Genomic DNA, 25472 nt, shown 5'->3' with positions numbered 1-25472 from the left:
TGAAGGTTAGTCTTTTCCATCCAACTCTTAACTTTGTCAGGGAGGGCTACAAAAAAACTGCCCTTTTGCACAGTTCAGGACTTAACCACCCCACCTCAGCCTTCCTTTCTGGGGTCCCTGAATGAGAGAGAAATGGGTAGGTGGGATCCCCCAGCAGTGCCAGCAATGGCTCATTTATGCTGTAGTTGAGGCTGGAGTAAGAGGAGCCTGTCAAGCATATGAACAGTGGCAGACGCGAAGCTGGGAACCAGTATCCAACAGAGCACCTGAGAAGCTTCAGTTAGGACCAAAAGCCAGGAACATCTAACTCCCTAAAAGAACATTTTCTCCTTCGTAATATATTTTATATGTATACATATACATATATGCATGCATACATTCTTAGTCGCTTAGTCACGTCCGACTCTTTGGGATCCCATAGACTGTAGTCTGCCAGTCTCCTCAGTCCATGGGATTCTTCAGGCAAGAATACTGGAGTGGGTTGCCATTACCTTCTCCAAAGAATCTTCCCTGACCCTGCACTGCAGGCAGTCTTTACCGTCTGCACCAAGAGGGAAGCCCACATACATACATATTATACATATACATATATGTAATGGACCATTTCCCTTTTTGCCTTGTGTACCAGGAAGTTCAGAAATCATATTCATCCTCACAGCTAATACATCTGTTTCTATTTTTATCTTTGGTATCACATTCTATTTCCCCACCCTTATTATCTGCAAAATTGCTTCAAATATCTCCTACAGAGAGGGGGCAGACATAGAGAAATCAAATGAAAAAAAGAAAAAAGAAATCCAATGAATAATTATGCAGCATTTCTTATGGGCACACTTCTGTGAAGGTCATTGCCAGAGAGCAGCTCTGTCCACAGCTCCATGAACATGAATGAACCGTCTTCTCTGTTTTTCTTTAGAGACTGACAGCAGACTCTACGCTGCCCGACAGGGCTGAGACGGCTCAGAAAAGGGGTCAGGGCTGGGCTACGTTTGCAGGTCCTCTTCCTGGTTCTATCAGGGACCTAGGATGGAACTCCAGACCCGCCCCCACCCCAGGCCCATTCTTTGCTGGAGCCTTGATCTGCAGATTCCTCCAAGGCCCCCTTCAGGCCACTCTGTTCTGTCTGGGGGGAGGTGGGGGGAGGTGAGGAGTGTAGGGGGAGAAGGATCTGACTTTACCTGACCCATCCCTATACTCCCACCCGGTCTCCCTCCTCACCCAGGTCCCAAATAACCAGGCCACACACCGGGTTTCAAGTATCCGTCTCTTCCTTTCACTCTCTCGAAAGAAAAAATAAATAAATTGCAGAAGGCGGCAGCATTTCCAGTCTTCCCCTGGCTCCCAGACACCCGACCCCCAACCCTGCCCCCCCTACCCTCCCCCCCCACATTCCCACTCCCTAGACCCATCCCTCCCCATTCCCAAAAGAAAAAAGAAAAAAAAGAAAAAGAAAAAGATCCCAGGAAAAAAAAAAAGCCACAGTTAGACCTTCCACTCATGCAAACCGGCAAAGAAAAAAGGTGGGGGGCATGTGGAAGGCAGGGGGCCCTTGGTGGAATCCCCCCACTAATCCCCCCAAAACCACCTTTGAGAAGAAAAAAATGGAAAAATAAAATGAGAAATCAAGGGACCTGGGGAGTTATGATGGGGGTAGGAGTAACCCCAGACCCTGCCTCGGGGGGAGCGCGGAGGCCTGCAGCCCTGCAATGGGGTGCTCCTGGAGGGGGGCCCTGACTTCTGGAAAGTGTGTGGGAGGAGATGGGGGAGAGCAGGTGGCCCCCCAGTGGGTGTGTGTGTGCGTTGGGGGCGGGCAGGGGCAGGGGCAAGGGGTCCTAAGGAGCCAGGGCTTGGGATCAGGAGCCCGGGGCTCCCCCCAGACCCCAGGTTCCTGGGGTTCCGCAGCCCAGTTCTGGGGTGCAGGGATACATGCAGAGGAGTGTCCCCCCTCCAATGGGCTGGATCCAGTTAGAAAGGAAATAAATAAGAAGGGGTGGGAGGGAGGCTGGGGGTTGGAAGGGCTTGGGCAATTCAGTCCAGACCAAGGGCCCGGGTGGTGGAGGCAGGGCGAGTCCAGGCCAAGCCAGGGCAGGAATCAGAGTCTCTCTCGGGCAGGGACCCAGATGTAGGGGCCTGAGAGGTCCTCGATGACTCGCTTCACCTTGTGGTAGATCTCCTCAAAGCTGTCGCCCTCCACGATGGCTAGGGGCGAGGAGGGGGCGGGGCAGGGAGTCACGCCCAGGGCAAACGGCACCTTCTCCTAATTCTCCAGTCCATGAGCCATGGGATGCACCCACCCAAAGGGGATACCTCCTTCTAAACCACCCACCCTGTGGGGGCCCCTCTTTTGAATCTGAGCCAGAGGCACCTCCTGTGCTGGCCACGGGCTAGCCTCAGCCTCACCTGAGAAGCACTCCGTGAATTCCTGTTCCAGCTTGGTGGCTCTGTCGAAGGCTTTGCGGGCTTGCTCCTCTGTGATCCGCTTATTAATCTCTCTGTGGAGAGTGAGAGAAACACAGACCTGAGGGTGGGTCCTGCCCTGCCTTTATCTCCTCTGTCCAGGGATGTTAAGTTGCAACCATTATTTTCTTTTCTTTTTTTTTTTTTATATTTATTTGACTGCACCAGGTCTTAGACGGGGCATGTGGGATCTAGTTTCCTGACCAGGGAATGAACCTGGGTCCCCTGCATTGGAAGTACAGAGCCTTAGTCACTTGACCACCAAGGATATCCCCACTATTTTCTTATCTAGAGCATGAAGCAAAAAATACAATTCCCAATATCCTCTGGGGCCACAGATGGGCCCCCTCCCCACAACCCACCCCAGCCAGGTGTGGCCACTTCAGGGACTTCTCCAGAGCCTCATCCTTCCAGCCGGCAGCCCAGTGAAGGGATTCAGACTCTAACTCCCAACAGCCCCGATGCCCAGCAGGTGTATGCCCCAGGGGTTGCTGGGAGTTGTAGTCCCGCATAGCCCAGGGCAGAAGAAGAGGGAAGAGGCCTGGGCTTCCCTGCGCCCTCTGGGTTCTAGCTCCAATTCCCCTCAGGGGCTGCTGGAGCTGCTGTCCAGGGTTCTGAGGGAAGAGCTCAACACAGAGGCCATCTGAGGCCCGGGGCTTGGTATGGGAGAGCCGAGGGGAAACCCCCTGAGACCATACTCACAGAACATTCTCCAGGGAGCGGGGGCGGATGAAGATGGCGATAGGGTGCAGGTGGGCCGCCTGCAGCCGCCTCACGGCATTGGCCGAGACATCAAGGATGCAGTGCTTCCCCTGGGGGCAGGCAGGGTGGGTGGAGGGGGACCAGCAGGTGGTGGGAAAGGACAGACAGAGGTGGCAGGACAGGACCCACACACAGGACGTGGAAAAGTGGAGGACACGAGATTGGCCAAAAGGGAAGTGAGATGGATGTCAAAAGACGCGTGGGCAAAAGAGAGTGGAGGCAGGAAGGGTACAGACAGACAGAGTGAAAAAAGGAGAGGGACAGAGGGAGAGCAAGGGAGGGGCCGGCACAGGAGGGAGGGGATGGAGGGAACAGAGAGGACAGGCAGGGAGGGGACCCAAAAGAGAGCGCAGAGCAAGGCCAAGGTGGCGGAGTCAGGCAGGTGGGGCGAGAAAACGAAGGAGAAAGGAAGTAGGATAGAGGGAGGAGGGAGGGGAGGACGGACAGAGGACAGACAGATGGAAGGAACAAGGAGAGACAGATGGGAGGGAGGAGAGGCAGATGGAGAAAGGAGCCATGGAGGGAAGAGGGCAGGGTGGGGGCAGCGGGGAGAAGGTGATGGCAGAGGAGTGGGAGAGGCAAGTGGAGACCCCAGGAAAGGCGAGGGGAGGGGGAGAGGGCCAAAGGGGAGCCGGCAGAAGGGAGGGACCGAGTTGTGGGGGGCCAAGCCACCAAGGGCAAGGCCACAGGAAGAGAGGTGAAATGGGGCAAGGAGAGGGGGAGAGGGGACAGATGGCAGCATGAAGTTTGGGGTCAGGGACCAAGGGAGGGAGGGAGGAGGGGAGGCAGGGGGTGGGGAGCAGGGCACCAGAGAGCAGGCAGGCAGACAGAGTTGCCCAAGAGGAGAAGGAGGTGGAGGAGCGGAGTGGAGACCCAGCAGGGAAAGAGACAGAGAGAGAAAGAGAGTTAGAGAGCTGAGGAAGGCCATGGGGGGAAGGAGGAGGAGGACGGGCCGCGGCTCCTACCTGCTCTGCCACCTCTCGCACGGACTGGACGCTGGTTCCATACAGGTGGCTGTTGTACTGGCCGGCCTCGATAAACTTGTGGGCCTGAATGTCCTTCTCCATTTTCTCCCGGGACGACACAAAGTGGTAATCCCGGCCATCTATCTCGTACTCCCGCTTGGGCCTCGTCGTATCTGCCAGGAAGTCACCCCGCCCCCCAAAGATCTAACCACCATCCCTCCAGTTTCAACCCTGCCTACAGTGACCCCCCAGAGAGCCCAGCTAGTCCTCCGGGGAAGGGGGCTGCTGGGGAGACCCAGGCCAGGGGAGACGGGTGGAGCTGCCTCCCCCAGCATCTCTGGGTCATCCAAGTCCCCGGCCTGGGATGGTCCCGGTGGACGTGAGGGTGGCTGAGCAGCACCCTTGTCTGAGAACCCCTGTGTTCAGAAGTGCCTCTGCCTGTGACCCCTTGGGCCCCACCCCCACTGCCCCCCAAGGCCCTGCACTCACGGGGAACACAGGATCCGAACTTGTCGGGGAACTCGGAGAGGAGATCATCGTTGGCGCGGTCCTTGGTGGGCCCGAGGATAATGATGGGGCGAGCATAGTGCACTGAGGAGAGCGTGGGGGTCAGGCGGGGACAGAGATGGGGGGGGGCGGTGGGAAGGGAGGGGCAGAGCCGGGACAGGGGGTCTGGGCCAGGGCGTGCTGCCAGGGCTCACCTTCCATCTGTGTCACCGTCTCGTAGCTCAGAACCGAGTCTTCTCGACCTAACAGGAGGCAGGGCATCTGCAAGGGCCTTGGAGGCAGGGGATGCAGGGCCCCCACCTGCCTTCCTGAGGACTCAAGAGAAGCCCAGGGCCCCTCTCCCCGCAGGTCTTCCCAAACTGACCCAACCTACCCTGTGATCCAGAGCTGGAGCCCCAATCCTAGGGAGACAGAGCAGGCCATGCGGTTGGTCAGGAGTCCAGACCCATGAGCGCCACACCCCAGCCCCCCACCTCCGCTCTTCCACCAGAGATTCGGCCTTCTCCACTTACCTTGGCCTTTAACCGTGACCACTCCCGTCGCTCAACCCTGAGGGATACATGGAGGGATGGGGGTAGAGAAATGCCCAGTGAGGGGCCCTCTTGCCCCCACCCCCAGGGCAGCTGAGAACTCCGTCTCCCAGCAGCCCCTGGGCCCCACGCTCCTAAATGAGGTGTTTGTCCCAAGGGCTCCTGTGAGTTGTGGTGCCTGGGAAGGGTCAGCAGACAGATCCCCAAGAAGCTGGGGGTGGACCCATGCCCTCCCTGCTGGCTGCCCACCCTGCTGGCTGCCCACCCTGTGGCCCTTGGGAGCTTCAGGGGCAGGCAGGCTCACCGCCGCTTGCTGGGGATAAAGCCGATGTCATCGGTCTCGCTGTCGGAGTGGACCCGCCGCGCCTGCCACCACTCCTCATCGCTGGCGTCAATGACATGAAGCACGTCCCCGAAGCGGAAGCTCAAGGCCTGGCTCAGGAAGCCGCAGTCCTTGGTCTTGTCATAGTCAAACAGGGCCCTGGAGGGCAGGCAGCCCCCAGTCAGCCTGGTGAGGGCCGAGGCCCCCGAGGTTCTGCCTACGGGTCTACAGACTCACATGGCCGCTGGTGGCTCTCCCAGAGATGCTGTGGATTCTGAGGAACCCCAGAACTGTGTGGGAACCTAAAGCTCTACAACTGTGAACAGCCACTCCATCCTCACTGTGTCAGGGATCAGACAGCCTATGGATCGGGGGCGATTTTGAGAGTAAAATTGAGAACAGTGCCCTCCTAAGAAAGCAGCTGCCATTTGCATGCATGTCACAGTCAGAGGGTAACATGGACCCAAGTCCGGCTACCCTCAGCAGTAGGGTAGCCTTAAGTGACAACCTGTAAGTGACAACTCCAGGGTAAGGACAAGGGAGGGAATGACTGCAGAGACACCAGAGATGCCGAGGAAAGTACCAGGGCTAGAAAGATGGGAAGGGACTCCAGGATCATCAGCATCATCTGGGAGTTAGAACTGACCAGCCCTGGGAGCCAACTGGACCCGGCAAGGATAGAAGGGCCGAGCGAGGCTCCAGTTTGAGCCAGCCGTCTCAGCAGACAGTGGTGCCATTCAGGAAGAGCGACACCAATTGGGCAGGACAGAGAGCATGAGCGCACGGGAGAAGAGGTGAGCTAGCTTTGGGACATGCTGAGTGTGAACACCTGTGGGACAACCCCAGGGATGTGTCCAGAAAGCAGATGGCTGGAGCTGCAGGTCTGGACCATGGGAAGAGGTCAGGCCTGGGCTGACTGCTCTGAGACACACTGGCAAAGCGAGCGGCAGGGGAAGCTATGTGAGCGGACTGGGAGCCCAAAAGGAGGGTAGGGAAGAGGCTCAGACAAAGCGCCTATGCCTGGGGCAGACGAGAAAGAGGAGCCAGTGGGAGAAGGAGCCCTAAGAAGGTAGCAAGATGCCACCTGGGAGACAGGGTCAGCTTGGAGACAGCGGTGGTCCACTTCCCCTGGAATGTGTTATCCCACGGGGTTGGGCAATATTCCAAAAGTTGAGAGGTCCCTTACCCTGCCAGGCATTAACCTTTGAGTTACCAGGCCTTGCGGCAGCTGGGAGTCCCAAGGAAGGTGCCAGGGTGACTAGGGGCTCGAAGCAGTAGGGATCACTGAGGCTGAGGCTGTTTTCTAGTCGCTATGGAGTGTTTCTCAATGCTAACCTGTGCGTTTCCAGCCCTGGTGTGGGAGGCGGGACAGGAGCCAGGCAAGATTGAGGAGCGAGAGCTGGCTGGGGGACAAGGGGCCATGGAATAAAGAGAGGCCCAGCCAGGAAGCATCCAACCTGATATAGAAACCCCTTTTGGGGTTGCTCCGCAAGGAGGCAGTCCCTGAACCCAGGCTGCTGTTCATGAGCTGTTCCCGAAGGTCGTGGATCTTGGCCTCGAACCGGCTGTACTCTGAGGAAGGACAAGAAGGTTCCTGAGCTCTGGCTCCTCCCTACTGTCAGCCTCTCCCCTCCCCTTCCCCCAAACTCTGCAGAAGCCAGGAGACAGAGTTCTGAGCACCATCTGAGAGGGGGAGCTTCAGGCTTGGTTATTCCCGTTTACTCAGCCGTGTCTAACTCTTTGCAAACTCATGGACTGTAGCCTGCCAGGCTCCTCTGTCCATGGGATTTCCCAGGCAAGAATCCTGGAGTGGGTAGTCATTTCCTTCTTCAGGGGAATCTTCCTGACCCAGGGATTGAACCCATGTCTCAGGCCCAGTACCTTCGGGTTTATACTGAGCGATGATCGTGACTGTCTGACCCGCATTCTTCAGGGCAATGGCAGCCTGCTCGTGGCTGGCATTGCGGAGGTCAACGCCATTGACCTAGAGAGAGCGGGGAGAGCTTGAGTTACTGGAGATGGCGGCCGGGCTCCAGCCTACATGAGCCCCGGCTAGAGGGGAGGGGGCGGTCCGGGCAGGGGCTGGCCTTGCCTTACCGAGAGGATCTGGTCCCCCTTCCGCAGCTCCCCACTGAGGTCTGCAGGGCCACCAGCCAGGATGAAGGAGATGAAGATGCCTTCACCGTCCTCGCCACCCACAATGTTGAAGCCCAGGCCTGTGGAGCCCCGGTGGATCACAATCCGCCTCGGTTCTCGGGGGACGTCTTCCTCCCCGAGCAGGTCCTTGGCCACGGGGGAGTAGCGCCGAGGGGAGGTGGGGGTCATGGCGGTGGGGTAGTCAGTGCCCAGGTAGCTGCTGTGACTGATCTCATTGTCCAGGTGCTGGGAATACGCTGAGGGAAGACATGGGGGAAGGCCAGATGCAACGGAAATTGCACGGAGGGAGACAGCGCCCACCACTCCACCTCCTCCCGATGAAAGCAGCAGAACCAGGCTCAGGAGAAAGGGATGTCACTGTGCCAGAGAAATGAGGCTGGGGTGTACCGGGGACATCTGGTCACAGCAATATCGGGGGGCAGGAATTCAAAGGTCATGATAGGGGTGGGTTCTCCTAGTGGCGAGTGGATCTGAAGGGTACACGACCTAAGTATGCCAAGGGTATGGAGCCAAGGGGAATATTAATCCCAGGCTTTGGGGATTTTCATTTGGTTGAACCATCTCTCATATCATCTATAAAATTCCTTTCCCTTTGTTTCCCTCACTTCCTGGTCATTCATTTGGTGAGAAAACTTGGTCATGTGTCCAGCAGATTTTCCCACCTTCTTTTAGGAAATAGTGGGAAACCCTAACAAGTAGATCACTACTTACATCCCTGCCTTGCATCTCCTGTCAAGTGGTCACTTGTATAGAGACTCAAGTTCAATTTTTGACAGAAATATTTCCTAGATGCTGCTGCGTACTTTCTGCATCATGACAGGACGCGATGTCAGGTTGCATTTTTTGAGATACAAATCTGTAGGTTGGGGTCTTGTCAGCCTGACCCATCCATTATAAAGCTCACCATTAGCCTCTCACCTAAGAGTTTTAGCAGCCACTGACCATCACTGCCTGGACTTGACAGTTCACTGAGGATGGCAAATAGTGCCCATGTATATTTCTTTTCTTTTTTTTTTTTTTTTTAGGGAGGAACATTTATTAGTGACAATTTGTCTGTAAAAAAGAATGTTCCCAGGTCAATTACCAGTCACTCTACAGTGCAATATGCATAGGAAAAGAGAATAAAAACTCTTTCCCTTTGCTTGCCAGTATTCAGAATGTACAAGTTCCCTAGCATCTTCCAAAGGTACCTAGTTGTTTTGAAGTATCCTTACAATCCTGTAGATTTTAAAATATTTACTGAGTTTTGGTTGAACAACCAGTTTCAATCTGGCTCCTGTCTCTTTGACACAATCCATGAATATCTTCCTTGCTTTCTTCTTTTTTTAAAGGTTTACAAGGTAACTTGTTCTTTTAATGATTTTGCTAGAAAATGGGAAAGTTCTCAAGTGAAAACTTGGTGGCTCAGATGGTAAAGAATCCACCTGCAATACAGGAGGACCGGGGTCCGATCCCTGGCTCAAGAAGATCCCCGGGAGTAGGGCATGGCAACCCACTCCAGTATTCTAGCCTGGAGAATTCCACGGACAGAGGAGCCTGATGGGTGACAGTCCATGGAGTCGCAAAGAGTTTTGCTAATATGAAAGATGTTACAAGTTCACCTTACACATTCCTTGCTCAAGTCTTAGATCTGGCCCTTTCTCCAAGGAATAAAGGTTCCCTCTGATAGGTTATGGTGTCCAGAAACAAGACCGTGTGATTTTAATATGGTCTTACAGTATGATTTCAGATTTGGATGAAGTAGTCACATCTCATTATTCTTTTCCAAAAATTTCTTAGCTCTTCTCCCAAATGTAATTTTCCAGTTGGGGGTGGGGGGGTGAACATTAACATTCTGATGAGGATTGCATAAAATTAGAGAAAAATTTGGAGAGGGTTGAGATCTTTAGCATATTATGTTTTTTGCATCAAGAAACATGCTGTGACTTTCCAGTTCTTTAGTGTTCTTTTATGCCCTTTGGTAAAGTTTCATCATTTACCTGATAAAATCTGACACAGGTCATTTACTGAATAAATCTGCCCTCTGGTCAAGCTTATTTTTCTAAGAATTTTTTTAGAGATGTTTTTAATGTTAAAACATTTTTAAAGTCTTTATTGAATTTGCTACAATATTGCTTCTGCTTTTTGTTTTGGTTTTTTGGCTGAGAAGCATATGAAATCATAGATCCCCGACCAGGGAACTCATACCCTCTGTATTGGAAGGTGAAGTCTTAACCACTGGGCCACCAGGGAAGTCCTCCAAGAATTTTATAGAGCATTTTTCCTATGGCAAAAAGGATCTTTTTACCCATTATATTTTCTTATTGCCGGAAAGTTATGAGTTCTTGCTTTTTAATCTTACATATGGCCACATTCTTAACCCTACCTATTATTTTTAAGGTTTTCATTTAATTCACTTAGATTTTAATCTAGATGGACAAAAGTATAATTTACAAATAAGGATAAGTCTGTTTCTCTCCATTGAAATGTAACATTTATTTATTCTTTTTTCTCTTGCTACACTGCCTGAAATCTTTACAGCAGTGCTTCGCAAGCAGGGTAATTTTGCAACCCCATTGCCCCCAGGGGACATTTGGCAAAGTCTAAAGACATTTTTGGTTGTTCTGACTGGAGGGGAAGGGTACCACTGTCATCTGATAGAGGCCAGGGTTGCTGTTAAACATACTACCGTGCACAGAACAACACCCCCCACAACAAAGAATTGTCAAGGACAAAACTGTCAACAGTCCCAACACTGAGAAACCCTGCTCTGAAGCCATGTGGACTAACAGTAGCAGGAAGAGGTTTCCTTGCCTAGTTCCTAACTTAATGGACACACAGATAGGATTTTATCATTACAATGTGTTCACTGCTGATTTCTGCTAACACTTTTCGATCATGTTAAGGAAAATTTCTCTGTTCCTAGTATACTAAGTTTCCTCTCAGAATAGGAAGTTGAATTTAATCAAATGCTTTCCCCACATCTGTCTAAAATGAACGTACTGTATTTTCTACCTTTTTTTTTGGCACGCCACATGGCAGGTGGGATCTTAACTCCCCAGTGACCAGTGATCAGGGATCGAACTCATGCCCCCTGCAGTGGAAGCATGGAGTCTTAACTGCTGGACTGCCAAAGTCGTCCCTCCCTTAACTTTTTAAAAACAATGACTCATACTTAGAGGTTTCATAATATGGAAACACCTTTAATTCCCTGAAATAAACCCAACTTTGTGACAATGTTACTCCCTTAATATACCACTGTGTATATTTTGCAACTATGTTATTAGAAACTTTTACATCTCTGTTCAGAAGCAAAATTAACCTATACTTTCCTCTTTTTTTGGGCTGAACCATGGGGTTGCAGGATCATAGTTCCCTGACCAGGGACTGAATCCAGGCCACAGCAATGAAAGCCTGGAATCCTAACCACTAGGTCACCAGGGAACTCCCTACTTTCTTACATTATCCTTGTGACCATTTTTCAAATGCCCTTATAAAATGAAATGTGAAACATTTTATCTTTCCCTGCGCTCAGAAAAAGCATAAGAATTACCTATTCCATGAGGATTTGATAAAATTAGCCATAAAACCATCTAGTGCCTTCTGGGGGAGGGACTACTGACAATCTTTTCTTGTTCTTTCATGGTGACCAATCTTCCGTCTATTCTCCAACCAAAGGAAGTGACAGAGGTTGTGGCCAGCTCAGGGGAAGGATCTGAAGAGGCAGGGTCAATGGGGACGTCATAGGGTGACTGGCGGGGGGACATGGGGAGCTCCAGGGTTTAGAGGGCTCTCACAGGTCGTGATGTCTGGGGGAGCGTAGCTGTCACTCAGGTAGGCATTGCTGGGCTTGGCCACCTTTAGGTAGACTACATCGTACGTGTTCTTCAGGGCTGCCACGGCATCCTCATGCATGACGTCCTCCAGCCCCACGCTGTTGACCTGGGGCCAAGGGAAGCAGAGCTCAGACGGAACCAGAAGCAATCTCAAGACAGATGTGCCGAGGGCGAGCCCATCAGGAAGCCTGGGCAGGCACCAGGCCAACAGGCAGGACCCAGGTGTGGGCCAGAAGAGTGATGGGTGACCCCACTCACCGCTAGGATCTTGTCTCCGATCTGTAACCTCCCGTCCTTGTGGGCAGCACCTCCTTCGATAATCTTGGTCACATAGATGCTGTTATCTCCGGGGATATGTTGGTTCCCGACACCTCCGGCGATGCTGAAGCCAAGACCTGGGCAGAGGGGAGGGCAGAGGTGGGTCCCTAAGTCCCCTGGGGCAGAGGACAGCGGGAGGAGGGTGGCAACCTAACTGGGTCGCTACCTTTAGGCCCCTTGATGAGCTTGATCTCCATAAGCTTCTCAGCCGGGGGCTTCCGGCGCATGACGTAGAGGCGGACAATAGAGCCTGCCTCTTTGAGGGCCTCCACCGCAGCTGAGTGGGTCACCTCCCGCACGTCCACTTCATTGACAAACAAGATGCTATCGTTGACCCTGAGGGCAGCAAGGTGGGCCTGAGCCAGGAGCTTCCTGCCGCCCTGGTCCTCCCTTTCAAGGGAGCTAGCATCCTAACCCGTCTCCTCTCCCCACCTGAGACGGCCGTCCTGGGCTGCAGCCCCACCGGGAATGATCTTGGTGATGAAGATGGAAGGGTCATCACCGATGTGGGGGTTATCAGTGCCACCTGCGATGCTGAAGCCCAGACCTGAGTTACCCTGGGCAGAAGGAGGGGAAGAGGGTCAGCTCCCCTCTCCGCCTACTCTAGACGGGGCAAGAGGGGAGGGGAGAGGGTCGGGGAGCTGTTACCGGAGAAGGAAGGGACAGGGTTAAGGGGCTGGCCACTGAGAAAACACGGGCACAGAGAGAAGCACAGACGGGGGCAAGGCGGGAGGACCTGGGCTGCATGAGCCTGCTCACCCTTTCCAATGTGATCTCCTCGTATTCCATTTCCCCCTCTGTCCCGTTCACCTGCAACTCCAGCACGGGCCAGAAACACAAGAGATGTGAGACAGACTTCCTGCCTGAGCACCTGACCCTACCCTGCTGCTGGGACCTGACCTTCCCTCCTCCCTTCTGTAAAAGCCCCAAAATCTAAACAACTCACATATCCCGGGGCTTCTAGGGTATCTGTGTTGACAATCACAGGGGGAGAATTGGCCTGCGAGGGAAAGAGGAGATGAAAAGCTGCCTGAGCCTTGGCTCAAGAGGGAGCCCGTAACCAAGAGATCCCCCCACCATGGCTACTCTCTCAGCCTCTTAACCTGGCCCGCTCTGTTCCCTTCGACTCCCTGAAGGACCTAGCCTTGATCCACGTTACAAACACACAGGTACACGTGCTGGCCCCAACTCTGCCCAGCCCAGGCCCCCTGCATGTGGAGGTGTCTGAGAAGCAGGAAGAGAGAGACAGCCAGATTGGGGAGCAGCAGATGGTATAGAGCCGGGAGAGGGGGGGCCGGCTGGTGGGGGGAGCTTCTCACCGGATGTAACACCACAGAATGCTACATGCCTTATGTACTACGCACACATACCACAGGGCTCCTGTCCACTAGGTCCCACCCCATCCCCGTCCCTATCTACCCACCTACACCCAGATCTTTTCATAACCCTCCCTCAGACTTGCCCCTCATTTTCACACACATGTGCCCTAAGCCCTGGGCCCCCGGAATACGGGGTTCCCCAAGATGCAGGCCCCACCCTCCTTCTCGCCCACCCACCATTCAATCTACTCCTTCCTTTAGGGATCCTGTTGCCAAGCAACGGTATCTAAGCCCAGCCAAGGCCTGGGGAGACCCACCTCCTGGAGGCCCTGTCGCCAGGACAACGGGAGGGGGAGATGGGGCGTGGCCTAAGAGCGACCAGATTCCCAAAGGCAGAATCTGGTCCGTTAGCCCCGCCTCTCCTGCTCTGGGCCCCGCCCCCCAGGTAGCCCGGCAGAAAGAAGTCCGGGCTGAAGAGGTTTGAGGGCGCAGCGCCTCCAGAATAACCTTCCTTCCTCCCTCCCCTACGCCCCTCACCCTACGCAGTAGAAAGAACGTCAGGAAAGGGGAGTGGTGAAAGACATCCGGGTCCTAGCCTCTCATTACTCTTACCCCCACCCCTGCCCTATTTCATCCGGGAAAGGGTTAAAGTGGGGTGTGCCCAGGCCCCTGACGTCAGTCGCCTCGACACAGCAGGGTCTCTAGATTCTAGGGCAGGGCCGCTTTAGGCCGGTCCTAGGGGCTTCCCCAGTTGCCAGGGCAACCGAAGCCACGTTTCCATAGCAATGGGGAAGGCAGCCAAAAGCCTCCTTCCGGGGTCCCCAACCTGTCTCCTCCTTAAACAAATATTTATTTGGAGCCTACCAAGCGCGAGGCACTCATCGAGGATTCCCCAGACTCCTGGCTCTCTCCTTCCCAAGGGGTCTTTCCTCTCTCCTACTGCGATATGTCAGTAGTACATATTTTCAAGCTCCGTGATAGATTTCATACCCATAAATCTATTAAATCCATCCTCTGACCCTTCAAATCTCAGCAAATGCTACTGTCCAGCCAATAGCCACTGACTGCCTACATCCCATCTGCATGTCCATCCTCTGTCCCACAGTCTGTCTTCAATTGCCATCCCCAACCTTACCCTAGACCTTCCTGACCCAGGCTCCATCTTTTATCCCCAACTACCTTCATCTCATCTCAGCTGTGTAGCTGTAGATAAAACACCCCTCTCTCCACCCCACCGGATATCTTCCAACCCCAGCCTCCATTCTCCATCCACTTCCTCGCCCTGTGCCCCTGTCCAGGCCCATCCAGCATCAGTCTCCTGCTGTTATCCTCCATCCTAACTTATGATTCCTCAGAGAGATCACCACCACTCTCCCTTACTTCATTCTCTGACCCTCAAGATTCTACACCCAAATCACAATCCTTCATTCTCAACGCTCTGAAAACTGAGGCTTCTCCTGTTCCCCAGCTCAGGCCTTGTCATGGGTCCTCCCTCCCACACCCAGGGCCTCCAGCACCCACTTCCCTCTGCTTCCTGGGCACAGATTCCAAGTCTCCCTACCTCTGTACAACCACCTTCGATCCTCTTCCCCTTCCCCAGGGACTGAATGGCCCCATCTTGAGGGAAAAAAAGCGTCTTCTTTCCTTAGTCCTTGCAGCCCCCAGCATTCCACAGGAATCCTCTGCACCCATCTCCTCCTCTCCTTGCCCTCGTTCAGCTCAACCTCCTCCCTGGTTCCATGTCTCATCCTTGCCTGTCTCCTGACCTAGGACCTCTCACCTTCCTCTTGTCTTTCCACTTTTCTACCTGCATGAGAATGGTACTTCCCTCTCCAACTCCTCTCCAACCACCTCCTTCTCACTCCAGAACCTACTGCTGCCCAGCCTCTGCCTCCTCATTCCCAGGCTCAGGAACTCAGGAACCTCCTCTCCATCTTCTTGGTGAAACGTCAACAACCTCCCCCTTCCCTGGACATCCCACAAGATCCCAGAATCTCACCCCTGACCCCAGTGTTCCCCTGAATCTCACAGCCAGCCTGGTACACTCCATTCCTCCCAGCATACACCCCCAGAAGAGGAGACTGAGGGGGAAGAAGATGGGAAGTGGCCTGGAGAATGGAAGATCTCAAAAACAGGGCCTCCCCAGGACTGGAGAAGGGAAAACATAACTGTGAGCACAGAAAAGAAAGGGAAACAGGTGGTGGTGAATAATAATGGCGGGGGGGGGGGGGAGTACAGAAAGAAATCTGCATGGAGGTAAGCGTCCAAGAGGAGGAGAGAGAGGAGGCATAGGAGGAAAGGACAGAAGTGATGAGTAGGGAAGGGGGTTAACATGGAGAAAGGGAGCCGGCTGACCCAGGCCGAGGACTCATCCTGGCCAGAGAGCCTGAGCTGGGGATCGGGGAGAGGAAGAAGGAGAGTGCGTGGGAGGAAGAGAGAGACAGCATCCAGCATCAGCCAGCAGAGAGGGAAAGGCAGCGAGGAGGGGAGGCACAGGAGGGGTGCAAAGGCCGAGGCAGGGGACAGAGGCAGAAAGGCCGGGCAACCAGAAATCTCAGGCCAGACAGATGGAAAGGGTTGGAGAGCCAGGCCCAGAGGCCGGAAGTGGGGGGAGGAGGCAGCGAAGGGCCAAGAGCAAATGAGGGCAGCAGGAGTTCTGATCAGAGCTCTGGACACAGAAAATGGAAACGGAGGTGGGGGTGTGTGAAGGAATGAAGAGGGCCCAGGCACGGGGAGCATCCTGGGGAACGCTCGCATCTCAACGCACGTGTGCGCACACACGCAGACACACACGCACACACGCACAAGGGCTGTAAACTCTACACCCGCTCCCACTTGCCTGGCCTCTGTTTCTCCTCTTTAGGAACCAAGTGTTTCCAACGCCCCCAATGCCCCCTCCCCTGGCCCCAGGAGCCCAAACCCAGCCCCCCAGCTCCAGCCGCCCCCCACCTCCGGCTCTCGCCCTACCGGGCCTTGGGGGTAGTTGTAGCTCCGAGGCTCCGAGGGCTGCACTGGGGAGGGGGCCGCCTGAGTCTCCTACCTTGAGGGGGGAGAAGTGGGCGTGGCCCACGACCCCTTGGACGGCCTCGAGGTGGGACAAGTTCCTCTCCGCCACGTGCACCAGCTCGGGGGCGTTTACCTGGTTGGGGAGGTGGGCCGGGCTGTGCTCCAGAGGGGGCGTGTCTTCATCTTGGTAGCGGTATTTCTGGGGACGGGGACGGAGGCGTCACGGGGGCCGGCCCAGCGCCTCGGGCTCCAGGCGGCCCGCCCCGGCGCGCCTCGGCTCCCCCGCCAGTGCAGTGCGGAAGGCCCTGGGGCCTGACCAGCTCCTCCCCCTCCCTGTCCTCCAGCCCATTGGCTCCCCTCTCTCCACCCTCCCCACAGCCCCCTCTCCCGCCAGGCCCTTGGCACCTCTCCTCTCTTCCCAAATCTGCACCCTCCCCGCAACTCTTCCTACTCCCAGCCTAGGACCCCCGCCTTCTCCCCAGCACACCCCCTCCTCTGAAGTCCGTTTCTTCTGCCCTTTCCCAGAGCTCCAGCCCCTCGGCCACGTGCACCGCTCCCCTTCTCTACCTCCATCCCCAGCATCCTTGCTTGCCTCATCAGCTTCCCCCCACTTCCTCTTTACCTTAAGCCCATTCCCCGTGTTGTAACCTCCCTCCTTTGAGTTGCTTCTCCCATTCTGTACTCCATCCCACCCCGCTCTACCGTCCTTGCCTCAGTCTCCCTACTGCAGCCTCTGCCCCAGGAGGGAATCACTCCCCATCATCTTGCGCGCCCCGGGCAAGGACCGCTGTTGAGCCCTTCAACTAGCAGGTACTAGCAGGCATCAGCCCCCCTCGCAGGACTAAGCTAAACCGGTCCAGCTGGCCTTGCTGGTTCCCAAGTCTTCGGCAAGGGGGCCCCAGGACTCCCCCACTTCTACAAATGCCCAGAAGCCAGCCAGCTAATCGGATATACTAGAAGAAGGGGGAGGGTGGGGAGGAACAGAGACGGTAGGGCTCAGAAAGGGGGCAGGAATGGATGCCAGCTTCCAGGTTTCATGACTGAGGAAGTAGGTAAAACCTCAGAGTAAATTCCTGGTCTCCCTTTGGCCTTTAGGAGTGAAAGACCCAACCTGACCCCCTGATTCCCCTTCCTAACTCACTGCGTACCATCTCAGGGGCCTCCCTTACTAGCTTAATACGGACACCAGTAAATGAGATTAACGGAGGGACCAGAGAGAGGAGGGCAGCTGGAGACACTAATGAAGGGTAGTGCCTCTGCCCCCCACAGAAGCAAACCCTCCCCAAGGCCAGTTTCTATGGAGAAAGGGGAGGTTACCATGTGTAGGGCTCTCTCAGAGACTGGAGAAGGCAGAATACGCTCCCCAGTACACATGGGTAAAAAGAGAAGGCAAGATTTCCCTCTCAAAAAAAGTATCTGAAAAGCTGAGAGGACCCCAACATTCGGAGGACAACAGTTACAAGATTAAACTGGAGGAAGCTTATCAAGGTCAATGCCTGACACAGAGTATGACTGTGAAAATTCTGAGGATGAGGAACCAAGGCTGAGGATGTAGTCCACTTTGGCCATGGTTAAGGATAAAGAGAATAGGAAGAGGAAAATGGTCCATTAAGACTCTCCAATCCAGAACACAGAGAGAGCTGAGATCAAGGAGCACCTTGATACATTTTTTTTTTAAGGCTGCACCATTGGATATGCAGGATCTTAGTTCCCTGACCAGGGATCAAATCCATGCCCCCTGCAGTGGAAGTGTGGAGTCATGACCACTGAACCCTGCCAGGGAAGTCCCACCTTGATATGTTTGAAGTCTTAAGGAAAGAAAAGCGGTTTATCAAGGTCCACTTTGTTTTCTGGCCTTGGAGACAGACTTGGAGAAAGAACTCCTAGCTCCCTCCAGGTTTCCATACCAAGAACACAAAAAGTGGAGAAGGGAAGTTAGGGGAAGTAGAAACTAAATGATCCTCCTCCAAGCTGGGCCCTCTTGGGTAACAGAATTTGATGAACTGAAAGAGGTTGTTGTGCCACATTCTGAAAAGGTGGTCTTTGGCCTGGATAGTGCAAGAGCTGAGGGACAGAGCCCCAAAACTGGAGGGGCCAGGGAGGGAAGAAGGAGACAAGGAGACTGCCCTCTTCTCTCTTCACAAAGCCCCCAAGTCCCTGTGTGACAACTGAGGCAGGGCTAAGGGTTGAAGCTTCAAGTTTGTGGAGTTTGGGACAGGGCAGGGAGGGTTTGAGCCCAAAGCCCCTCCATCTTCGCCCCACCTCACAGAGAAAATTCCTGAATCCCAATGAAGAAATCTCAGGATGCACACAACGAAAATGGAAGCATAGAATGGGACATGTCATTGTTTATTCTAGAGGAGATGAAAGAAAATCTGTAGCACACTGAGACTGCAGGCGCCTCTCCCTTCCCTACCCCCGTGGGGGCGGGGTGTCTGGGACTGAGAAAAAGGTTCCTCCTGATACGGTGACAAAGTCAGGGAGATGGGGAACAAGGAAAGGATCCCAGAGTTCCCAGAATGTGGCTGAAAGTGGTTAGGGCCTATGTTCAGTCCCTGGAAATTTTTAAAGTCAATGTAGTAAAGAAAAACCTCTGGAGAGGTGGGGGTGGGAGAGTCATTAGGAAACTGCAAACTGGGAGGTGGGCGTTGAGGTCAGCACCTCTCATCCCAGACTAAAGGACGACTAACGCCAGGCAGGCTAGGAAGGAGGGTCCCCTCTTTTACGCTACTGGGGCTCAGGGCCGCGACCAGCGACAGCTCCAGTACAATTGGGACCAAGTCTGAACCCCCAATAGAGTAAGGCACAGGTAATATTATTAAGGCACAGGCATAGCATAAGTCAAAGGCCTGGGGGGTCGCTGTTGCTCTTTTCCCTTTGGCCCCCTCTTCACAGCCCCAGTTGCAAGAATGACCTGGAACGGAGGCTTGCACCCCCAGAATAGAAGGTTGTGAGTGAAAGTGAATGATCATAGGAGGGGCGACCCACTGCGCCTGTCCGCGAGACACGCCACCCAGAGACCCCGCCAAGCAGAAGGAACAGCGACAGCACTTGAAGCTTGCACCCCGAGATTTGGGGGTCCGGAAAGAGGGGAGCGGGGCCGGAGCCCGTACCGCGGCACGTACCACGCAGAGACACATGGAGGCGAATCTGTTCCGAGCCGACATGGAGAAGGGGAGAGGGACTGAGGGGAGGGGGTGGGTGGGAGAGCAAGGGTCCCGGGGTTGGGGGGGGAGGGGCAGAGGGGCGGGGGCTGCGGCGGCCGCGGCAACTGGAGGCTGCGGCCGGAGTGGGGGGGGGGGGGGTGACAGCGCCTGCGCAGTGCGGGAGAGCGTCACGATGGGAGAGAAAGGGGTGCGGGGAGACCCTCTTAGCCATCAACTTCCCTGGTACCAGCTGTTTCTCTGTGAACTTCACCGTGTACAGTATACTCCTATTCATTCACAAATACAGACATTCCTAAAATTACCAATTTATCGCTCTGGTTCTCTGGGATCCCTTATGCTATCTAATCTCCCACCCCTAAAATCACCAAGCCCCTATTACAATACCTCCCTGGACTCTCAGGGTGCAGGGAAGGAAGCAGCACTTCTCCCTCACGTCAGAAAGATCCCCAAGGAATCTAAACTGCCTCCCACAATCCCCTCCCCCCAACCTCCCCGATGATTGTTAATGTAGACAACATCCCCACAGATGTCAAGACGTCTCCTATTCTAACCATCAGTAAAGCCCCACATGATAGCCAGACAACGTTTTCCAAGAGTTGAAAGACCACAGATCCTGTTGTACCCTTAAATTAATATACCCTTTAAATCATCCCTTTTAAAATTACATCTGTTCCCCCAGTCTGCTAACAGAAACCTTGAAATTAGTGCAGCTATTACCCTTGTTCTAATGTAAACATCCAAATAACCAGTCCTCAAATTCACTTGGGGTCCCCTCTCCAAATCCTTGAACCTAATGAGATACTCATGACTTTTCTAACATGCCCCAGTACCACCAGATCCCATTTCAGGGAATACTTAAGGGACCTTAAAGCTGACCTTCTGAATTCAGTTGCAACCTCTTCAGTTTATTACTAGACTATTAGATTAAGAAATATTTCTCTATTCCTTTTCTGTACTCTTTAAATATATACATTATTCCCTTTTCTGGCTGCCCTCCCCTACACTTCAACATTCCTCCCCACCCCCCCGCCATGACTCTGAATTTCAACTCTGTTGGACGATTACTCCCAAATTTATCTATCTCCCCCACACCGACGTCTCAAAAATTATTTACCAAAATAAGATCTGGCCTGCAATTTCCAGTGACCCACAAATCTCCCGTAACACCCCAGAATGACTGTCTCAGATCTCTTCCATTTTGTCCCAAACTGAACCTGAAAGCACCTCTTCTAAATATTCTCCCATTGAACTCCCACTTTTCCAACTCTTAAAGCCCAGCGAGCGATCTCCTAAAATCTGCTTCTCTGGCTTTTCTAAAATGCCTACAAATGGTAGAGAGGACGGATTTCCCTAGAACGTGATCCATGCCCCCTCTCTTCCCGTTGACTGGAATCTGTTAGATACGCCCCCACGATGACCCCCCAAGGCCCTAGTTTCATATCTGGATAGAATGCCTGTAATCCTCAGAGGGAGCCAGTGCGGAAGGGGCTGAACTGGAAATTCCTTACAGAAAAGAAAATGTACAGGCCCTAGTTCTCCACCAGTGGGCGCTATGACCATTAAGACCCTCCCCCATCCCCCATTTCCTTTTTCCCTCCATTTTCCGTTTCCCCGTTGCCTGGCAACACAGCGATCAAGGACTTTGCCGTCGCCTAGCAACCGTCTCCCTGGAACATAGCGTTGAGGTAGGAGGTTGTGCTCTGATGAGATCTTAACAGTCCTCCATCTTAGGAAAACTGAGACGTCAGATCGCCCAACCCCCGGATTCTCCTTTCCAAAGACCCCTGCTGCCCGCAGTTTTTTAGACAAGCCCCTCAAACCCTGTCTCCTCTTTGCACATGGGACCACGCCACGCCCCTGCCGGGTCAGCCCCGCCCTCATTTACCCAGTCCTAAGGCCCCACCCCTTTCTGAGGTTGTTTGCCCGCCTCCCTTGGTAGAGTAAGCCAGACCCCGCCCACCTGCCTCCAGGAGACCACGCCTGCGTCCACTTCCCGCCCATTCGCTCCCCCGGCCTCGCCCACACTGCCCCTCCGCCACGCCCCAGTCGACCAATGAATGAGGCCGTAGGCCACACTGCCCCGCCCCCGACACCTTAGCTTTGTCCAATAAGGACCACCCGGAGGGTTTAACCGCTTCGCCTCCGGGACTCTAGCCAAATACCCCCGGTCTTTCCCCACTTTCCTCCCTCCCCCACTTGTTCTGCTCCGCCCTCCGCCACCCTCGCCCGGCCCTCAAGTCCGCCACGCAACTTCAGTCGTCGCCGGTTACCATGGCAACGGCGGCAGCAGCGCGGGGAGTAGGGGGAGGGACGGGGGCGGAGTGGGAGAGAGAGAGATGCTCAGAGACACCGGCAGAGAGCGAGGCAGAGAGTAAGATTAAGTGATAGCTATAAGGCAGAGTTAGCTCAAGGCACAGGGCCTGGCACATAGTAGGCATTCAATAAATATTCCTTAAATTACTGCGGCAAAAATCTAAATATAGGCGATGAAAGATGGAGGAATCAGATGTAGCTGGGAGGCTCAACGACCGCAAAGCATGAGCACCCTCTACCCCACCCAGCATTCTGGGGGGACAAGTGCCATGTGCCCCCCCTGCTGGCTCGTCCAAAGCGAACCCTCCGCTGCCCTGGATAGAGATGAACCACAACTCCCAACAGCCCCAGGGGCAGCAACCCTCTAACACTGACGGTTCTCCTGCCTCAAAGCCTTATGGGACTTGGAGTCCCCGCCATCCCGAGACTGACAAGTTTTCCGGTCAAGGAATGTGGCAAGCCTGGGTCTCCACGCCTCTGTAAAACCCCAAAATGCATGATCCTCTCTGCGCAAGACTCTTTCCTTCGGGGATGCTCAACCCTGGGCTCCATCGAAGAAGCAGGATTCTTGAAGGGAGATGAATAAACCCACCCTCCCAGAATAGCTACCAATGCAGACAAGGCCCTCACCCTCCCTCTCATATGTGCGTTCACGTGTTGGAAGCAGAACCCACACATCCCAACTGGCTTTCTGTGTACACCTGCACATAAGGGACCATAGCCAGAAAGCCTAAGACTAAGGAGCAGATTAAGGGCAGGAGTCAAGAGGAACTGAGACTCAGACAGACCTTAAAGGAGAGAAGGCCAGAGAAACTGAGGCACAAAAATCCACTGGAACTACAGGAGATGGGAAGAAGCAGCAATATGGGAGAAAGCCCAAAGCCCACAGAATGGAGGAAAAGCAAGGAGCCCTCAAGAGAGGGTAGGGGCTTGGACCTAAAGGTCCTCAGCCTTCAGTCTCCTCCAACCGTGCTCACACATGCACAACGCATGTGTAGATGCATGTGTATACATGTATGTGAGTTTGTGGCGGGGAACATGTGTGTCCTCAGCTCCCTGCCCTGAGAATCTGCAGTTCCCACTAAATATAACCCCCTCCCCAGCCTGTGACTCACCCAGACCCCGCCTCCCCGGCCCCCACTTCCTGTCCCACCCCCCAACCCCCAGCTGCCTGCCAGCCGCCCAAACCTCCCTCCACACACCAGGCTTCCAGCTTTCCAGTCCCATAGTCTTAGAGTCGAGACCCAGGTATTCTGCAGCCCACCAGAAGCTTGCCAGCGTTCCCCATCCCGGAGTTCCTGCACTTGGCAGGCTCACAGGGACACCCTTGTACAGATCTTCACTGCTGCCCTCCCGGCCCTCCTCCTACACCTATTCACCCTAGTAATTTTAAATCCAGGTGTCCTCCCCCACCTTGATACCAAGGGTCAGGGGTAACAGGAACATTCCCTTCCATCTGCTCGTCTCCCTCTTTCCCAACCAGGGTAGATACAGTGTGGGGGGAAGTGGGGATCGTGGACACCTGCCTGGGCCACCCCCAAATTTTTCACCACGCACCTGGTACCCCTCCTCAAATCCCCTCTCCCCAAGCCTCTCATCCTCCTCCAAAGAAGCTGGCAACCTTAGCTGCTGCAACCGTCTACCTCCCCAGGGAGTACCCCGAATCCTAACCTCACCTGGTCCAATCCCTCAGGTGATTCTGTCAGGTTCCAGTTCTCTGACAACTCCCAACTATCCCCATTCCATATGACTGATCCTGAAATTAACAGCCCCCTCAAATTAAGAGCACCCCAAATGTATCTAAGATGCTTCTTTTATAGTCTGAAGGCCCACTCCTTCCCTGCCAGCTGACACCCCCAGACCAGTCAGGTACTCACAACCAGTAACCTTCTACCCTCAAGCCAGGAGGCCCCTGAAATTGGACAAGGCAACTGGAAGCCAGCTTGTCCCCCAGGAGGGAAGAGGAACCCCCCCCCCACATAGTCCACCTTCTAACATACACCAAGCAGAGCTCCCATGTGAGCCAGGCTTCTCCTTAAATAAGTCTCCCTCAACATCATTGGTGAACCTCAAAATTCACCAGATCCCCAAGGCACAGAATACCCCCCAATTTTCCATTTCTCTACAGGTACAAAGGGATCACTCCAGGGGGCACCTGTGGCCAAACCCAGCATTTTCTCAGATGTGAACCCCAAACTAAATTATGACCCCGCCATCTGCTGATGCTCTCATTCCAGGGCCCCCAGCCGCAGATTAGGCCTGATTAACCCCTCCCCACGAACTCATACCCTCCCCCCAGTTTACAGGCCCCCCTATCATGCTTACCTTGGTTGTCACTATACAGAGACAGTCCATGTTGGGGGGCCTGGCCGCGGCGGCGGGTAAGGGGCTCTGACTTCATCGGAGTTTCGTTCCTCCCCTCCGTGGGTTCTCACCCCTCCCCCCTCCGCACCCCACTTTTGCAGGGGGGGCCAGGATGGGGGGAGGGGTGAGAGGGGAAAGAGGGGGTTGGAGAAGGGAAGGGTAGGGGAGCGTGGGAGGGAGGGGAAGGGGGCCCTAAAAGGGGTCCCCAGTGGAGGGGAGGGGGTTTAGGGAGTACACCCCGATTCTCAGGAGGGGCGGGGGCACCGGGGGCTGGCAGCCCCGGGATTCGGGGGCTGGGGCATGAGCTGAGGTGGGGGAGGGGAACTGGATGTCGGGGAGCCCCGGGGTAGGGGAAGGTCTTGCCTAACGGCCAGGGGCTAGGGGCCGTGGCGGGGGAGTAGGGTGGGGGGGTCGGAGGCGGCAGCGGCCGAGGGAGCCGTGGAGCCGAGGAGGGAAGGGGAGAGAGGAGGAGAGAGGAAGCAGGGGGAGGGAGGGAGCGAGCGAAGAGCGAGAATGGGGGGGTGCCTCGGTAGAGTTAACTCCTTCCGCGCTGGCAGGAACCCGGATAATGGGAAAGGAGATGGAGGCAGGAGCCCAGAGGCCCTGAGGCAAACATGGAGTCCCGGCCAGCCACCAGCGAGGGCAGCAGAAAGGCAGTGAGGAGGGAGTTTATTTCTCAGAGGAGGAAGCACCCACCCAGCCTCTCAAAGACTGGGAGCACCCAGGGTGGTTGAGATACTGGAGAGAGGCCATGGTAGGGGGTAGGGAGTGAGGGAGGGGTTGGCAGGAGGGAATCCCTGGGGTCCTAGGGCTCCCTCAGGATTTACAGGAGGAAACCTGAAAAGTGATTGCATCCTGGACTCTTAAGTGCCTGAAACTGGGGCAGGTAAAGAAGAGGGGGAAGCAGGAGAGCAAATGGGCTACAGGACTAGAAAGAGAGTACTCCCCTCGCCCCTGACTTAGGAGGTCATCCCCGAGGACCCCCAGTTCTCAGGCTCTTATTAGCAGTAGTTTGCTCACCCCTCCAGCCCTGCTGCACCCTCAGTAATTCAGAGCCCATCCCCCAACCCCCTTACCTGACTCTCTGAGATGGAAGCCTCATAATAGTCCAGGATGTCTGTCACAGGAACAGAGCTTGAGTTACCCCTCCCACCCCAGGCCTCCCTGGCCACCCCTGCCATCACCTCACCTCCATCCCCATCAGGTAAAGGAGGAACTCCTCCAGTCAACACTGGTGGACACTGACCCCCGATCTCCAGGCTCCCAACCAGCCCCCAAGTTCAGTAATCGCCCTCGCAAGCACAGGCCAGCCCTTGTCACTGCTGCCCCTCAGAAAACTGGGGCTACTCACCCAGCAAGGCTTGGAAGAGGTCACTGTGCAGCACCGTAAGGAGAGGGGGTGCCCATCGCAATAGTGGGGGTGCCAAGAGCCAGAGGGCCGACTTGGGAGCTGGTGAAATGCAAGTGAGG

At 54.6% G+C, this 25472-nt stretch overlaps 1 protein-coding gene across 5 annotated transcripts; it reads right to left on the bottom strand.

Moving 5' to 3' along the window:
• Positions 1 to 1464: 1464 nt before the first annotated feature.
• Positions 1465 to 24321, bottom strand: DLG4 (discs large MAGUK scaffold protein 4). Of its 5 annotated transcripts, none has more exons than XM_065910797.1 (20): positions 23964 to 24321; positions 16193 to 16357; positions 12780 to 12833; positions 12593 to 12643; positions 12266 to 12390; positions 12000 to 12169; positions 11774 to 11910; positions 11477 to 11621; positions 7641 to 7936; positions 7425 to 7527; positions 7001 to 7115; positions 5526 to 5702; positions 5204 to 5240; positions 5065 to 5092; positions 4886 to 4933; positions 4674 to 4775; positions 4185 to 4357; positions 3160 to 3269; positions 2401 to 2492; positions 1465 to 2199 (listed from the first exon to the last, which is right to left on the bottom strand). In XM_065910797.1, the coding sequence occupies exons 1-20, from the start codon at positions 23991 to 23993 to the stop codon at positions 2093 to 2095; spliced, it is 2265 nt and encodes a 754-aa protein (XP_065766869.1). In that variant the 5' UTR covers positions 23994 to 24321; the 3' UTR covers positions 1465 to 2092. The 5 variants fall into 5 exon arrangements, 4 of the variants coding, with proteins under 4 accessions (XP_065766869.1, XP_065766868.1, XP_065766871.1 ...); XM_065910796.1 differs by having other exon boundaries at positions 12593 to 12652; positions 23964 to 24319; XM_065910799.1 differs by having other exon boundaries at positions 16292 to 16357; positions 23964 to 24316.
• Positions 24322 to 25472: the final 1151 nt, after the last annotated feature.

This window comes from Muntiacus reevesi, chromosome 18 (genome assembly GCF_963930625.1).
Source record: "Muntiacus reevesi chromosome 18, mMunRee1.1, whole genome shotgun sequence".
NCBI classification, from domain to species: domain Eukaryota; kingdom Metazoa; phylum Chordata; class Mammalia; order Artiodactyla; family Cervidae; genus Muntiacus; species Muntiacus reevesi.
This window is presented reverse-complemented; position numbering and strand designations above follow the sequence as displayed.

Bases quoted from the DNA above. Each gene is read 5' to 3' on its own strand.
- DLG4 (XM_065910796.1), bottom strand. From the start codon at position 23,993: ATGGACTGTCTCTGTATAGTGACAACCAAG. The intron at 7,528-7,640 runs GTAAGGCAAGGC...CGCTCTCTCTAG, and splicing joins AGGGGGACCAGATCCTCTCG to GTCAATGGCGTTGACCTCCG. The intron at 4,934-5,064 runs GTAGGTTGGGTC...GCCTCCTGTTAG, and splicing joins CTCCAGCTCTGGATCACAGG to GTCGAGAAGACTCGGTTCTG.